This window comes from Lynx canadensis, chromosome E1 (genome assembly GCF_007474595.2).
Source record: "Lynx canadensis isolate LIC74 chromosome E1, mLynCan4.pri.v2, whole genome shotgun sequence".
Lineage (NCBI taxonomy): Eukaryota > Metazoa > Chordata > Mammalia > Carnivora > Felidae > Lynx > Lynx canadensis.
The window spans coordinates 20,714,371-20,731,843 of record NC_044316.2 but is presented as its reverse complement, the minus strand read 5'-3'; the positions used below and the strand labels follow the sequence as shown (position 1 = coordinate 20,731,843).

General features: G+C 54.4%; 1 protein-coding gene across 1 annotated transcript in view; it reads left to right on the top strand.

The window, feature by feature from the left end:
- The first annotated feature begins 2,761 nt into the window (after positions 1–2,761).
- ASIC2 (acid sensing ion channel subunit 2) overlaps positions 2,762–17,473 on the top strand; it is a 266,321-nt gene continuing 251,609 nt past the window's right edge. The window contains exon 1 of the mRNA XM_030296641.1: positions 2,762–3,475. Coding sequence (XP_030152501.1) covers positions 2,762–3,475 — 714 coding nt within the window. The remainder of the gene's footprint in view (positions 3,476–17,473) is intronic.

Below are 17,473 nucleotides of genomic sequence, written 5' to 3'. Positions count from 1 at the left end.
GGGCCTCCAGGTGTGTGTGTGGTAGGTGCATGTATGTGTGTGCAAATATGTGTGAGTGTGAGTGAAGTTGACTGGGGCTCAGATGTCCTCTTCCCCAGAGACCAGATGCAGGGAGTTACCAGGCCAACAGGATGTGCAACCCCCCCCCCCCAGGTCACTGAGGAGGGAAAACCGGCCTAGCACTGCACCGTTCAGATACTCGGAGGCTAATTCAACACATCTGTGGGGAGCACCCTTAATAAGTCATCACAAAGTGGGTGAGATTCCTCTCCAGGCCCAAACCCCAAAATCCCCAACTTCACTAAGTGCCCTGCTACCTTTGGGATCCTTTCACCCCATCCCACAACCCCTATCAAAATCCACTCTCTGGAAAATGTCTGGAAAACTCCTTTATCCCATGGAGTAATGGGGCTGAAGTGTCAGCTCTCCCAGGGAGGCCTCAGGGGGTCAATCTGAGGTATGGGTGGAGACCCACCTCGCACCACACATTGCCAGGTAGTTGCAGAAGCAGGATTCCTGCCCTGCGCTCAAGGCGCCTGGCCCAGAGAGTGCAAACCGTAAGGCCGTGGGGTGCAGTACAAAGAGCTAGGGCTTTGGGGACCTGGGTGCAGAATCCCAACCCACCACTTGCAGGCTGTATTACCTTGGCCAAGTCCTTGGCCTGCCAGTCTCACCTGTGAAGTGAAGTTAGCACTGCACTGTATGCTTCAAGGCTAAATAAAAACGTCCAAAGGTTCCCAGGGGTTGGTGGAAGCCCCGAGCCTTCCCAGGAGGGAAGGGCGACATCAGCCAACTGGCTGCAGGATCCCAGGTGTGAGAATGGCAGAGATGGAGCCTCCTGTCCTGGGAAGTGACACTCCTCCCTCCTGCCCTCCTGGGAGAGCTGTGCTGGCTGAGGGCTCCCAGCCCAGTGGTGGGGGGGGTACCCCTGGGAAGCTCGTGAGAGGCAGAGCCCATCCTGCCAGAGGCCCAGTCACCACTCCCACACCTCAACACACACAGCATGCACCGCACACAGCACACCCAGAAACCTTGCTATGCATCCGCACACCCATCAACACACCCATTCATACCCACCACCCACTAAGCGCCCGGACACACACACACACAGGACACACACACCATCCCAGACACGCTGTCCTAGACTCAGATAACCACAGTTCATCGTCTGCAAACGAGCTCACATGCAGATGGGCAGAAATATCCGTTCACACTCCCCGTATTGGGCGCAGGACTCCCCTCGCCACACACACTGTGTACTTGCGCACAGGCCCACACTACACAGCGGCTCACTCCGTACGGCCCGTCTCCCACTCCGAAGTGCTCTCACACACGGTCCCGCATAAACACAACGGCTCTGCCCCCACCTCTCCCACGAGCCCGCACACCCGGCACATCTGTGCAGTGCACCCCACCACCACCGGGCCAGCTCCAGCAAGAGGCTTCCCGCTCGGTGTGCAGCGGCCACAGTGGCCAGGAATTAAAATGCAGCGAGGAGGAGCCGGGCGCGTCAGCACCGCGTCTCCAGGAGCGCACAGCGCTCGCCGCCGCCGCCCCGCCCGCCCGGAGCCGTGGGGCCAGCGAGCCGAGGAGCAGGTGCTCGAAGCCGAGCCGCGCCAGCGTCGCGCGGCCGCTGCCCAACTTCGCCCGGGGCCCGGAGGAGGGCCGGGCAACCGGGAGAGGAGCGCAGCCGGCACCGCCGGCGCCGCCGCCGCCACCGCCGCGGGCTCGGAGTCTCGAGAGAAGGACGCGCGGAACAGCGAGTCCGGGTCACCCCGCCGAGAGGTGCAGCCGGGGCTCCGCAGTCCCCAGCTCCTGGCGCCGCCGGGGCAGGGAGAAGAACAGGCAGGGGACAGCGAGGCCGGGCTTTTCTGGAGACTCGAGGCACCCCGGAGAGTCGAGGGGAGAAGCGACACTTTCTTCTGGCCAGCAGCCCGGAAGGGGCCCAGCAGCGAGCAGCCTCCCGCAGGACTCCCGGAGAAGCCCCGGTCCCCGGGCGAGAGCGGGCGCGTCGCACGCAGGGCTCCGGCGCGGGACTTGAGGGGAGCCTTCGAGGGTCTCGGCCGAGCGCAGCCCGAGGAGCCGCGAGCGGGTCTCGCCGCGAAGGGAAAGAGCGCAGCAGCGGGCCGGGCGACCCCTCGCCCCGGTACACACCCACCCCACCCGCCGCGCCCGAGCCGCGGTGCGCCTCTGGGGGCGCTCGTTCCCCGGCGCCTTCTCTCCCGGGTCCCAGCACCGCTGGGCTACCGGCTGGGCTGGCGGGGCCCTTGGGGATGCCCAAATCAGGCATGGTGGCCGAGTGGCTGCTCTCCCCGGACCAGCGTAAAAGCTGGGGTTAGGCGGAGCAGGGGGGACTCGGCGCAGGGTCCCCCGAGGTCCAGGACGAGGGGAGGCGGGCGCAGCGCCCGGGCACCGGAGAGGCGGCGCCCGGTGGGGCCCCTCCAGAGGTAGCGGCCGGGCCAGGCACTCTCCAGGAAGACTAGGGGCCCGGAGAGCCCGCGCGGCGCTCGGGAGAGGCCAGAGCCAGGGGCGGCGGGCCGAGGCAGCGCTCAGTCCCGGGCGGGCGCCCGCGGAGGCGGCGGCGGCGGCGGCGGCGCCGGGCGGGCATGCCGCGCCACCGGAGCTCCTTTCGGGCGCACGCTTCCCTGGCGCGGGCTGCGCGCGGCGGCTGCTGCTGCTGCTTCCACTGCTGCTGCGGACTCCCATGGCGGCTCCTCCCGGCCGGGGCCGCCGCCGCTGCCGCCAGCCGCGGGCTGAATGAATGAGCCGGAGCGGCGGAGCCCGGCTGCCCGCGGCCGCGCTCACCGGCCCGGGACGCTTCCGCATGGCCCGCGAGGAGCCGGCGCCGGCGGCGGTGGCGGCGGCCGGGCAGCCCGGGGGCGACAGGGGCGGCGAACGCGAGCGGGCGCTGCAGGGGCCGGGGGTCGCCCGCAGGGGGCGGCCGTCGCTGAGCCGCGCTAAACTGCACGGGCTGCGGCACATGTGCGCCGGGCGCACGGCGGCGGGGGGCTCCTTCCAGCGGCGGGCGCTGTGGGTGCTGGCCTTCTGCACGTCCCTCGGCTTGCTGCTGTCCTGGTCCTCGAACCGCCTGCTCTACTGGCTCAGCTTCCCGTCGCACACGCGGGTGCACCGCGAGTGGAGCCGCCAGCTGCCCTTCCCCGCCGTCACCGTGTGCAACAACAACCCCCTGCGCTTCCCGCGCCTCTCCAAGGGGGACCTCTACTACGCCGGCCACTGGCTCGGGCTGCTGCTGCCCAACCGCACCGCACGCCCGCTGGTCAGCGAGCTGCTGCGGGGCGATGAGCCGCGCCGCCAGTGGTTCCGCAAGCTGGCCGACTTCCGCCTCTTCCTGCCGCCGCGCCACTTCGAGGGCATCAGCGCCGCCTTCATGGACCGCCTGGGCCACCAGCTCGAGGACATGCTGCTCTCCTGCAAGTACCGGGGCGAGCTCTGCGGGCCGCACAACTTCTCCTCTGTGAGTTGCCCTCCGCGCGCACCCGCTCCCCCACGCTCCAGAGTCAGTAGGCCCTCCCCGCCCCTCCCCGCCCCGGGCAGGACACCAGGCCGCTGGCCATGACATCATTCCAGGACGCCCAGGCGGAACCCGCTCTTAGGTCCCCTGAGCCGTGACCTCCAGGTTGAGGGAAGTTGGACACCACTGTAGGAGGGGTGGCCTCGCTCGCCCGTCCCGGCCTCTCTCCTTCCTGTGTTAGCCCCCAAAACCTCAACTCTGCTCTTTCTGGTCCCCTCTGTGAGTGCTAGCCCTCTTTGTCCCGGACGTCACCCCCAGGTCCACAGGACTGCAGGCAGCTGCCCTGTGTCCGCGGTGAAGGGATGGGAAGAGAGAGAAGCACGTCTTACTTGTGGGCTTGTCTTTGGGGAAACCATCGGGAAGCTCTTTAAAAATGAGCCATCAGCAGAACTGCACTGCTCTAAGCAGCTTACGCCTGAGTTCCAAAGCACTTGGAGTCTGGAGGGGAGGAGGGGGAACTTTGGAGGAAACGCCCAGGATGTTAACCAACGCCAAAGCTGTAGCCAGTGAGGTGGAGGAGTCGGCAGCCCCTTCTGCTACTTTTTCAAAGCTCTGTCTCAAGCACCCAGGGGACTTGAGCCGTGGTGGGCATCAGCCGGGCCCTTGACCCCATGAGTTGAGCGTGGGCCCTGGTCTAGAGGAGCCACGCCCCTGCAGTGGGGAGAGCAGCCTAGTAGAGAGATATTGATTCCAACAGCAGGGGCCAGGAGAAGCTGTGCTCCTGGCCTGTAAACCATTTGCTGTGCTGGTTCCCCCACGCTGTGGGTCTGGATAATGCAGCTGTCAGACAGAAGGTATCTGCCTCACATGGTCTGCCGTGGAGGAGTTCTTGTGCCAAGCCCCAGCGTGGGACAAGCCTGTCCAGTCATTCGTGTGTAAATGCCCCTTAGGTGGGTTTGGGTTTTTCCACTAGTGCGGGGAAGGTTGGCTGTGTGTTTATTTGCGATGCTCTGATGATGATTTAACCAGCCCCTTTGCCTCACTCCTGAGAGTCTTGTGTCTGACAAAGCTTTTCCTGTGATGGTAAAGAGATGCGGCTGCTCCAACAGGTGTTGGCCCGGATGCCAGGCAGGCCAGGCCTCTGATTGGCTAATTGGGCAAGTCCCTGTCTAGGATGGTGACCCTGGCTCCAATCTTATCCTCCTTGTTTTGGTTTATGTGGGGCATCCCTGATTCTTCCACTTCCAAAACATCCCTTATTTTCTGGGCTTTCCAGCATGCCTTTGAAGAATCCCTACCTAGTGCCCCCCCTGCTTCAGCAAGCAGGAAATGCTGTTAATGTGTGCTGCTAAGCGACTCGTTTCGACTTCAAACACAATTCTGAGTTCTACAGAGACGAAGGAAAGAGAGTAGCGATGCCTTGTTTATTGTTTGGCTGACCACAACCTAGCAGCCCCTAAAGTTAGATTGAAGTTCAACGTTCCATTCGGTTATCAGCAACCCCTGGCTCCCGCTTCAAGTTGTACGACACGGCCCGCCAAATAGAATCGTGCATCTCTGACGATGGCTGTGCAAAGAGGGCAGAATGTCATGCTAACAGCCAGTGTTCACATCTGACACTCACACAACCTCTGGGTTAGCAATGAGCTTCATTCCCATTTTAAAGATGAGGAAAATGAGGCTCCTCAAGGCTGTCCAAAGCTCAGAGCCAGCCAAGTTGAAAGTCTAACTCTGCATGCCATCAGATGCATCACACAGAAGCCACACGTCACCTTCTTCTCTGAGCCTGGACCTCTCTTCTATTAGAAGACCCCTGGGCAGGATTCTTGCTCTCCCCAACGCCTACCAATTCCTATCCCTCCTTGCCTTGGAGCATGGCCGGGAGAGTGGAAAGCAGAGCTGCCCCAGGTGGTGCAGGCGGTCATAACCTTGGCCACATGTTTCGGACCCCACCATGCAACAGGAGCTTGCTGCGGCAAGCATACAGCCCCTTCAGAAGCCACCGGACCTCAGTCTCCCTAGCAGGTACGGCCATGAGTTGAAGCGATCAGGCCCCTTCCCACTGGGGTACACCCTTCTCTTACTCGCAAGTACCCTGCCTCCCTTCATCAGAAGAGCTTGCAGGCGCACACACACCCCAGCAAAGGATATACCTCCCTTCCCCAAGTATGTGTTCCTGGGCACTCAAGGGACCCCTAGTGGTTTCCTATCATGACCCTGCCCCGGGGACTTTCCAGTCCCCTAAAAGTTCGTGCTTTTTTTCCAAGGACCTCACATTAAAGGCTGCACCCCTCTATCCGTGGAAGCCAGAAGCTATTTCAGGGGAGCATCAGATACAGAGCTGGCCCATCAGGCATATTTTCCTCTAACTACATAGGCCCCCTGACTCGGGCCTTTGTCGTCTTTGATGGAGTAGTACAATAGTGCAGTGGTTGAGAGCATGCAGCACAACTGCGCTGAGGTTCAAGTCCTCCCACTTACTGTGCGCCTTCAGACAAGTGGCTTTGCCTCTCTGTTCTTTAGTTTCCTTCTCCCTCTAGTGGAGGTACCAAAATACCATATTTGTTGTGAGTGTATAGATGGATGGATGGATGGTCGGGTGGGTAGAGGAATGGATGGATGGATCGATGGAGAGAGAGGCAGACAGAGAGATAGATGCGTAAATGCATGTATATGCACAGGTAAGAGTTCTGAAAATTGTGCTGGCCCCCATAAAAATGTTGCCTTGAAATGGCATCAGCCTCCTAACTGGTCTGTTGGCCTCCGGCTCCGTGGTCCTTCCCCTCCGCACCCATCCCATGCCCTATAGCCAGAGTAGTCTTCCTAAAGGTCCCCTCAAAGCATATCATCCCACTCCTTAAAACCCCTCGGTGGATCCACTGTTCTCAGGTGCTGCACCTGTGTCCTGCCTTACCTCCTGCCACACCCTTTCTGGCACCACATACTTAAACTCTGCCAACAGGCTTCCCAATGTCTGGATTACCGCTCCCCAGGCCTCTCTGCCTTTCTCTGCTGCTGTAAGTGCCCCCTCGCCTCCCCCCACCACCACACACACACAGACTGCTTTGTCTGCCCCAGGACACGAGTCATCCTTCAGCATCCAGCCCTGGGGGTTTCTCCTACTTTGGAGCCTGTCCTGACTGCCCCACTGTGCCCCTCTCATCACCAAGCAACTGATACCTTCCTCTTTTCTGCCCCTTTACCACCCCATTTGGGTGTCAGCCGTCACACCTACCTACTGGTCTGTGTCTGTCTCTCCCCCTCCAGACCCCGGCAGGAGTCATGTCTGATCCCCCTGATCTCTCCAGCACCCAACACAGAGCCCGACACATAGTAAGTGTTGAGGAAAGGTCTGGGGAATGAATTCCTTCACCAGGTACCCCCCAAGACTCCTTGTTGTCCTGGATGACCCGCTCCAAGACTCTTGGCTTAATTTCTCCCAGGAACACCAGTGGAAGGCATTTCTCGTAAGGAAATGCCCAGGCAGTTTCTGGGCATTTATTCCTTTTGGGGTTGGAGGGGGAGAGAGTGGGGAGCAGCATTGCTGAGCACCGCGATCCCTCTGCTTCCCAACCCCTAAGAGGACCAGTGCAACAGGTGGAGAATGGGGCTTCAGGAGAAGCCTTTGGGGGAGTATGCTGGCTGCCCCCAAAGCCTCATTCCATCTAGCTTGTATCACCTCTGGAAATAAACTTGGCAAGGGAGAGACGCGTATGGTGGAGAGGTGTCAGTTGGCCTTTATTCTCCAGGCCCATTTGGGATGTGTTTATTTGCAGCCGCTCTGTTTGTTGCTGCTGCGCAAGGGTTAATCGCTCCGCTGCCAGACAAAGCAGCTCCCGCTTCCGAATGCCCGTTTGTTTCCCTGGCACCAGCTGTGGACCTCGGGCTCAACACACCCTGGCCCTTCTGGGTTGTCCTGGGGGGGGGGGGGGGGGGGGGCGGAGGGGAGCAGCCTTCCCAGGGAGTGGACAGGGCGACGCACCACGAGGCCGAGCTATCTGGGACTGGCGCCTGCAAAGAGGGACTGAGGGGTTGGGAGCAGGGGCTGACAGAGGCTGTTGAGGGTCTGCAGCGTGAAGAACCAAGAGCAGTGGACCCTCTCTGGCAGGAGGCACGGTTCAGGGGGAAGTGTCAGGCAGACCTAGCTTGGGCCTCGGGCACTGCCCCTTTCTAGCTGTGGGCCTCGGGCAGCCCTGCCCCACACTGCTGGGCTGAAGATAACATGTGTGCAGACTCTGGCCGGCTCTTGCATAGCAGCAGGTGCTCAGTGTATGAGAGCTGTTGTATAATCTGGATAAAGAGACTGGCACAGTATCTGGGGGTAGCAGTGATTAATTATTCTTAATGTCATTATCATATCTTATCATGACCGCTTCTCTGAGTGGGGATATGCTCATTTCCTGGTTCATTCACTCAATCACCCAGCGTCTGTTGAGTGTCAACTGTATGTCAAGCTCTATACTAGCTGCTGGGGGCTATAGAACTAAATAAAGCTCGCAGCGTGTCCTCCATTCATTCTTGTTGAGGAAAGAGGTGTGTGGAGATACCGGGAAGGAACGCGGAGCTGCTAGGTGAGCTTAGGGGAGTACCTCGGTCAGACTGGGGACCTCTCTGATGGCTTCCTGGAGCCAGTGATATCTGAGCTGAGTCTTGAAGCATCAGTAGGAGTTCCAAGGCAGACAAGGAAGGAGGGAGGGGATTTCAGAGAGAAGGGACAGCATGTACAAACGAGAGTGCAGATAAGATAGAACACAGGCTTCTAGATCCTGAGAGTGGTTCAGGGCACCTGGAGGGAGGGGCTGGAGGTGCTGAGGAGTAGAGCGGACCCTGTGATAATGCAATGGCGTGATGTTTGGGGGCCAAGCTGGTTTTTTTTAACTTTGTAGCAAATCTCTGACTCCTTCCGCTACTGGCTCTTAGACCATGGAGTGTCCCTATCTGTGTCATCTGTGCCCCACCCCCATTCCTACCTCCATCAGGGCCACCCCTCCCTGCACTTTTCCCCCATCGCTCACCCTCTTGTGCTGGGGTCAACCCTGAGTCCAGATTTTGGACTAGTCGTATGTACGAAAAGCCAAGGAAACAGCATTTGGTTTCATCACATTTTGTCACAGCAAGCAGGCTGGCTGCTCTGAGCCAGCGACAGAAAACAAGAAATCATTCTAGCAACATATTGTTTAAAATCAGCAAATTCTGTTGAAATGGTGCTAGGCCAGGCCGTACAGCAGTTGTGAGGATGGATGGCTTTAGGGAGGCAAGAAAGATACTTTTGCCTTTGGAGAAAAGACGAATAAACGAGCTAATACATGTAAAATGCTTACAACAGTTTCTGGCACCAAGTAAAGGACTCAATAAATGTGAGCTATTTCCATTATTATTACTTGCGGTGAGTGTTCTGAGTGAAGGACGAAGTCAAATAGTGCTGGGCAGCTGTGATACTCCAGGCCCCGGGCTGGACGTGTACCTCTTGCCATCTCAGTTCTAGAGATAACCCTAAAAGGTTGTGTGATCGTTCACACTTTATGGATAGGGAACTGCAGCTCTCAGCGGGGTTGGTGGGGGGGGGGGGGGGCGGTAGTCTGCCTGGAGTCACAGAGCCAGCAGATGACAGTGCTGGAATTCGAACCCAAGTCCTCATGACCACAAAGGTGCATGCAGCTAGATGCACGCTGTGTAGCTCGATGAAGGAGCAGCATGGGGGCGGGGGGGCGGGGGGGTTGTGTGCAGTGGGAAGACCAATGCAGCCTCAGTGACTCTGGCCTCAGGATCTTCCTCTGTGAAATGAGGGCACGTGCCAAATGACCAAAGGGACTTAGCCGAGAAGTCCTCCATCCAAGTGAGCGGTCAGGGGAAAATAGGGCTTAACTATTGCAGATGGCCCGAGCTTTTCGGCCAACCATTTCGTTTCTTTGCAGAGCTGAAGCAGTGATTAAGAGGGAAATGTACACGTTATTGGAGTGCTGGAGACAGGATGGTGATTAAATAGACATTTATACAAGGAACATGAAAAGAACTCTACCAGTGATTTTACTTTGGGGAAATTAGTTTAGGGAATCAAATGTAAACTCTGCTCAGGTCTGGAGATGTCCAAATTGACCAACGTCAGGCTGATTCTGATAGTGGCTATTTGGGGGCCACCGTGGCCAGTCATGAACGCGTCAGTCAGATGCCTGTCTAATTGAGAAGGGCCGCAGGAATAACCAGGCCGTTTGGTTATACATCCATCGCTTTGATTCTCCTAAGTGATTCGCTTGGATCAGCTGCTCAGAGATTCAACCAACCAACATGCACTGTGTGCCTACTGTGTGCCAAGCAGTGGGCCACAAAGACGACAATGAATTTTCTCTCTTTCTGGTAAGAAGGCCTGCAGAGGACCGTGTGCTTCATCAGGGTGATGGGGACTGAAAAGAGCTACTGGGCATGTGACGGCCCAGGGTTTGTATTGGGCACCTGTTATGTAAACATTCCTGTCAGTTTCACCAGCATCGAATGGGTGTCCTGGAGCCCATTTTACAGATGAGAAAACTGAGGCTTGGGGAGGCACAAAGTCACTGCTGGAGGGCAGCAGAGTGTGGATTCGAACAAAGGTCGGTCCAGCTCCAAAGCTGATGTTCTTTTCCTTTTCTATGATGCTATTGTGCCAACATTCAGAGATGCTGCTAGGAACCAACCCTTCTGTAGAGGGTATCCGTCACAACCTTTCAGACCGTCGCTTGAAGTCTCTTTCGCTGCGGATTTGTGTGGGCCCTGGAAGTCATCCTGGGTTCTAAGGCCTGCAAACCCGAGAAGGAAAGACTGATTCTCAGAGCACAGGAGCAGGGACAGACGTGCATCCTCCCAGTCCATCAGCCACACAGGGTCATCAGGAATTGTGACAAGTCTTTTTTTTTTAATTTTTTTAATGTTTATTCATTTGAGAGAGAAAGAGAGCAGAAGAGAGGCAGAGAGAGAGGGAGACACAGAATCCAAAGCAGGCTCCAGGCTCTGAGCTGTCAGCACAGAGCCTGATGCGGGGCTTGAACCCACGAACCACAAGAGCATGACCTGAGCCGAAGTCGGATGCTTAACCAACTGAGCTACCTGGGCCCCCTGAGGAGTTGTGACGAGTCTTAACGTGGCCATAAGCAGAACTAAATGACTATTTTCATTCTTTCAAGGACATTGGTAACTTGTAGTCCTGGCTAAGGAAATGTTGCCAAACTGAGATCCAGCTCAGACCTGTGCTAACAAAGAGACGACTCACACGTAATTGGAACATGACTTGTTGGTAAAACAAATAGAGGCTGCTAACGTACTGGGGAAGTTTGTTCTCCTGAGCATGTCAAATATCTCCCCTGACACCACTGTGTATACTATTAATTTGCCTAGTAAATTGTTTCCCCTGATTCCACACACACTTATTGGGCTATGACTCTCTGCCAGGCACTTTTACATTCATTAGTTTATCTCAGCCTGGCAACAGACCGGAAAGGAAGTCTTCTTCTCTCCCTGGTACAGATAAGGAAACAGGTGCAAAGCGGTTTGGCAACTTGCCCAAGGTCAGAGACAGAAACTTGGATCTTTGGGTTCCAAAGTCAGTGCTCTTGGCACAATATCAGAGTTGTTCCCAAAAAGAAACCCCCGTCCGGCTTCAGCCAGCAAACTTGCATTTCCAACCTGGATAGGATATCATGCTATACGTTACCGTCTCATTTTATCCCCACAACAATGGAGGATGTGGACTGTACCCTATTGCCTGCCTCACTTCAGACAGGAGGAGTGATTTGCCCAGGGTCACGTGGCCCAGGAAAAGAAACAGTCAGAATTTGCATTCAGATCTTCATTTGAATTCAGATGCTTGTGACCCGCCAGACCTCCTAAGGCTCCTATATATCTCTTCTTCCCCAGCTCCTCTGTTCCTGCTCCCGGGTGGACTTAAAAGGGTTTAAAAGCCCTGGAAGATTTTCTTAGGGGAAAAGCAATGGGCCCCCGAGTGCCTTGCAGATGGGTCAGTGCTAAAACTGGCTGCTGAGAAGAGGTGCTGATTTCCTTCCTGATCTCTGCCCAGAGACCTCCCCTCCTTCCCAGGCAGGTCAGTTCCAGCATTCTCCAATTCGCTGTAGATGAATGGAGAGCCCCGTAGGCCTATGCTTCTCAAACCTGAGCTCACCCAGATTCCTGGGCTCCCTGCAGAGACCCTGATTGGGTGGGTCTGGAACAGGGCCTGAGATGTGCATTTCTGAAAGCTCCTGTGTGATGCAGATGTTGCTGGTCCATGGACCACACTTTGACGAGCAATGCTGTGGGCTCTTGAAGTCCCACGAATGCTGAGAAGGAGGGATCAGCGGGCTCTGGCAGTCCTGTCCGAGTCGCTGGGTTGCTGAATGTGCACATGGAATGTGATTGTGTACTCTGGCCCGGCCAGCGTGTCAATCAAACCACAATGCAAAGGCCATCGTGATTGGCCCAGTAATGGCCAATCAAAGATGGCCGCATCCTCATCCCCGGAACTTCTAAATACGCTACCTTACGGAGCAAAAGGGGATTCACAGATAATCAAGTCAAGGGTTTTGAGATGGGGAGATTATCCTAGATCATCTAGTAGGCTCAACATAATCACCAGCTTCCTTATAAGGGGGACAGGAGCATCAGAGTCAGAGAAGGAGATGTAACCATGGAATCAGACTAGAAGTCAGAAAGAGATTTGAAGACACTACATTGATGGCTTTGAAGGTGGAGGAAGGGGCCACGAGTCAAGGAAAGCAGGTGGTCTCTAGAAGCTGGACAGACAAGGAAACCTTCTCCCCCAGAGCTTCCAGAAGGAATGCAGCCTTGCTGACACCTCCACCTTCTGGAGGAATCTTCCGCCCTCCGGAACTCTACACTGATAAATTTATGTTGCTCGAAGCTACTAAGTTTGTGGTAGTTTGTCACAGCAGCAACAGAAAACTCACATAGGCCTCGTTTGTTGTACAGAACTCCCTCTGCTACACACCTGACCCCACATAGTGAACTAGGCTGGGTAGGTTTGGATCAGGGGCTGTCCCAAAACGACGAAAATAAAATAACCTGGAACAACCATGTAGCTAGGTTCAAAAATGGTCAACGTGAGATATTTTAACCATGCTTACATTCATGCAAGATTGGGAACTTGGAGCCCAGACTTAGAAAGGAGGTGGTTGGAGGACCAGGAAGGAGGCAGTTTCAGGATTTAGAGACCCTCAAGTTCAAAGCCCAGGTCCTCCAGGTCCCTGCTGAGTGTCTCTTGGGGAGTTGCTTACCTTCACTGAGACTCTGTTTCCTTATTTGTGGGACAGAGATCACACCTTCCAAGCAGGGTTGTTCTGAGGCTTACAGGCAGCATATAATCCATCCAAAAATTACATATTAAGAGCCAGCTATGGTCTAGCGCTGGTGGATAAAAGTTGAGTATCAATTCAGAAAGTGGCCCTACTCTCTTGACTGTAAAAGCACTGGTATAGAAATGTAAATGTAAGCTATCACTGCTGTCCTCATCATCATTATTAACAGGTGACAGTGCTCACTCCTTTTGAGGGAGACTTCCAGGCCCCGGAAGAAGAACGTTCTAACTATGGCCTTCTCTGTATCGCCAGAGTTTCAGCCAAGAACCTCCTGTAGTTTCCATGCGCCACCTCTATGGGTAGGTCAAGGCCTTTTAGGGTCTCTTTCCCCATTGAGTACCCCAAACAACATTAAAAAAAAAAAATCAGAAAGAGAGAATGAGTTGGTCAAGGTCACATTGAAAGTCACCGGGGAAACTTGAAAGACCCTGAGGATATTTGTGCTTAAGCCTATAGATGATGCTTTTATGCCACAGCAGTATCTGCTTCTTCCTCGGAGAACTTAGTCTTTTTCCAAAATATGTATGCTGGCCATCCCCTTCTGATTCCAGTGGCATATCTGATCTGAAAGTTGTTGATACTCTGATCTCTGAAAGTGAAGGGTTTAATCTTCTCTTGGAACCCCTCCCAACGAAAATTATTTTCCCACTTTGAAATGGCACGGGCATCCACTGTGAACTCACATCCATAAATCTAAGCCTGCTGCTCAGGAAAGCAGATGAGGTTTGATGCTGCTTCTCAGCACAGTCTCACAGAGCAAATTATGGCAAGAATTTGATTTATAGAAGCACCTCAAAGGCTCTGGAGTGAGACGCGTGTTTATTCACTTTATTACCGTTTATTTTACACTCTCTTTATGCTCCCTGCACATGGATTTGAAAGACTATTTGGATAGATGCTTATGACCTGCCGGTTTGCACAGCCCTGGTGAGGAACATAGATCTCTTTGGCGATGCTGCCTCCAGCTCGGGTTGGGGGCGCTTATATCCGTGTTGAGGGTGAAACCCAGATGTAACAGATGGGCTTGGAGACCCTAACCCCGAGTTCTCACCTCCCCAGCTCTGCGCTTGTAAGGTACTTGGTGTAGATCTCCAGCTGCAACCCCGGGGTGTGTACAGTCAGGCTTGATTTAAGATTCAAATATCTCAGAACAGCTGGGGATATTTAACATCGCTATAATTACATTACATTTTTGACAGTACATGGAGTGAGAGCCTTTTTCTGTGGTTGAATATTCAATGAGCATCAAATATTTTAACCAGCCAGAGAAGCACAACTGCATATTTCACATCTAAGTAGGTTTGTTTTTAAAACGCCAGCCTGGGGTGAGGGTCTCAGGCTCCGATCTGCTGCTATCAAGTCTTTGGGAAGGCAAGAGCACCGTCCCTGTGGCCAAGGAGCTGCACTAGCTGAGACACTGAGGAGAAAGGGGAACGAACGGGCGGGAGCTAGGTGGGTGCCCTGCGTGCCTGGGGTGACACGCGAAGGCTTGACTGTCACTATAGCTCTGCTCACTGGGGCACCACGAAAGCAGTGACAAGAAAGCCGAGGCTCGGAGAGCAACTAGAAACTTGCCAGAATAAACAACAGAGCTGGGGTCGGCGGAGGCCCCTACAGAGGTGTTGCCACCAACTTGGGCGTAATGGTTGGTTGGCAGGAGGTGGGATAAGGGAGCAGAGATAAGGCAGGGCTGGCCTACTGTGTGCCAGCTCTGTGCCTCCCATCTGTCTTCTTTGGCCCTCATGACACTGCTCTTGGGGACCGTACTGTTACGTCCATTTTACAGGTGGCACAACCAAAGTTCCTAAGGTCAATGGGGAATGGTGATGAAGATCTGTTGGTCATGTTCTTAGAAGATCGCGTCTTGCATATTTCATTTCCGTTGATCTCCAGGTACCTCCCTCACCGCTTCCCCTCCCCTGTCACCTGCTCCAAGAATCTTCTCCAGCCAGTGAGGTGGGAAGCTACCTATTACCTTGTCTCACCTCCCTCTTCCCACCCGTCTGGAATCAGAGGTTCTTGTCGCCCCTGAGTCACAAAGCCAAGTCACTTGGGAGGTGCTCATCTTTTTTTGTCAAGTTCCATGCATTTATTCGGGCTGCTGTCTTGGATGCCCGATCTGCCGTCTCTGCCTGCAAGCCCAGTCTGTTCTACAGGCCGTGTGCTTAGATGTGCACTGAAAATGCCAGGGAGGCGGGCATGAGGTCTGATGCTGCCTGCCTCCGATGAGGGGAAGGGGCGGATGGGCAGGGTGGGTGGGAGAAGCTTGGCTTCTTGCCTGCACTTTTCCTGTGGTCTGAATGTTTTAACCACATGCAGGTCTAACTAATGCAAACAAACCCATGAAGCAAAAGTACCGTCTGAAAAATCTCCCACCTTTTCTGAGGTTATTCCCGGCCACTCCTCCAGTGTAAACCGTCCAGAAAGCAAGGGGCTCATCCTTTCGATCAGCTGAGACTCACTTTGCTCATGCCGCTCTTAAGGCCCTTTCCTCTCTTGGTCTTTTATTGCAACCGTCTTCGTATAGCCGGTTTCCTGTCATCAGATCATCACCTCCTGAGGGCAGGGGCCACGCCTGGCTCCGTCTCATGGCTGCCCCAGCACCTAGTGCCATTCCCCACAGGTAACAAGTGCTCCGTCTGGATACTGAATGGCCGAAGCAGGAGAAAGGATTGGTACCACCAAGATATATGTGGACTCCTTCGGTCATTCATTAACCCATTCCGTGAAGAGTTGTCAGGAGCCTGTGTGCAGGGGGCATCGTATTAGATGTGCCATATGGGGGAAATGGACAGGGTCCTTCCCTCACGGAGCTCACGTTCTAGAGTCCCACGAATGATCTCCATGATGATCAGAACCATCGGGAAGCCTTGTCTAAACATCCCTGGCCTCAACCCAGGACCTCTGAGTCAGAATTCACAGGGGAGAGGTCCAGCAATGTATTTTTAACACACAACTCCAGGCGATTGAGGATCTCAGGAGAACATTGTGTTAGGGGTAGAGGGTGGCACAGATAACATACAAATAAACAAATAAATGCTGTGGAGAGAAACAGTTAAAGACGTGCTAGAGAATGGCAGGAGGCTATTTGAAGACAGGGGTAGGGAAGGATTGATTCTCTGAGGAGATGTCATCTTTGCTGAGAAGGGGCAGCCACTCAGGGATCTGGGGAAAAGCATTCATCACAGAGGGAACGGCAAGCTAAAGGTCTCTGGGGTGGAGGTGGGGGACTCCTTCCTTCCAGCACTAGAGATTCAGCTCCTGGTCTGTTCTTTGTTCTGCGAGTACATCTGGCTCCTTCCAGAATGGGGCTGCCTCTCTCACCCACACAATGTGAGAGAACAACATGATTCTGGCAGTTCTGGAAATATTGACCTTCGGAATGCTAATGCAATGTAGCCTTAGGTCCTTAGGCTGAGCTCTCCTTTAAAAAATAACTCCAAGTAAGCAGGAAAAAAAAAAAACCCACAGTCTCAAAAATCCAATTGCAAATCTCTGTCTAAGGGCAGCTCAGTGAGACCAGCGTGGCCGGGCCCTTTCTTTGGAGTGCTACATCCTGGTTAATTAGCGCCACGTTCCTCTGCTGATTAATCTTCATGACGGCAAGGTCTTACACCTTTGACACCCAGATGGATTTTCCTTATTCATCTTCTAAGGTGTCAGGTCCAAGTGGCTGGTTGTCCACACTGAAAACAGGCCCCTCACCTGCCTCTCTGTTTCACAGAGGGCTTGCAAACACCTCTGTTTGTCTTCATGATAACTGCGTTACAGAAAAAGGAAAGTATTGTTCCCATTTTACAGATGGGGCAATAAAGGCTCAGAGGGAGAACTGAGCTGCCCAAGGTCATCTACCTAGTACCAGACCCAGGTCAGTTCAGACTCCCACTCTGGTACTTCCCCTGCCCATGGTGGTGAGTCAAAACTTGGAGACAAAATCTGTGCCCCTTATGCAAGGGTCTGTCACTGTCACCTCCTGGGGGAAGTCTTCCATGATCCTTCAGGAAGGCTTTGTAAAACCCAGTCTAGAGAGTTGAATTCTTAGCTTGGAGGTGTCTGGGTCAGCTGCAGACAGAGTTTCTCAAACTTCAGTAACTTATGTGCATCAGAGTCACCTGTGGATATTGCTGAAATGCGGGTTCTGGTTCATAGGTGGACCTCAGACTCTGCATTCCCGACAAGCTCCCAAGTAATGCTGATGACGCAGGTGCACAGACCACATTGTAAGTAGGAAGGCTCTAGAAGGCTGGAGGAAAAGGCAGTGTGGAGTAAGAGGGGAAGAAGGGACCACCTTACCCTGAACCCTGCCCTGAAGAGCAAAGCCCCTTCTTCCAGACTAGACCTGCAGCTTAGAAATGCAGACAGCACGACGATTAAAGATAACTCTTTTCCTTTATCTTTATATGATGCTGAAATGACTAGTCATTTAGGGAGACCGTGTGAATGGAGAAATGGCAATGGAGTGACATACCTCCAAAATGAGTTTCCCCACGAGGACGAGCTGACACGAGGCATTTCTGCACCCTTTCCTGATTTTGTGGATATCACTGGACCCTTCCGTGAAAGGTGTAGTCCAAGAAGGACAGCCTTTAGCTTGATCACAGTAATCAATCTTTGTCTTTGTGCAGTGTGTTGCCACTGACAGGGAGAAGCCTTCAATTTG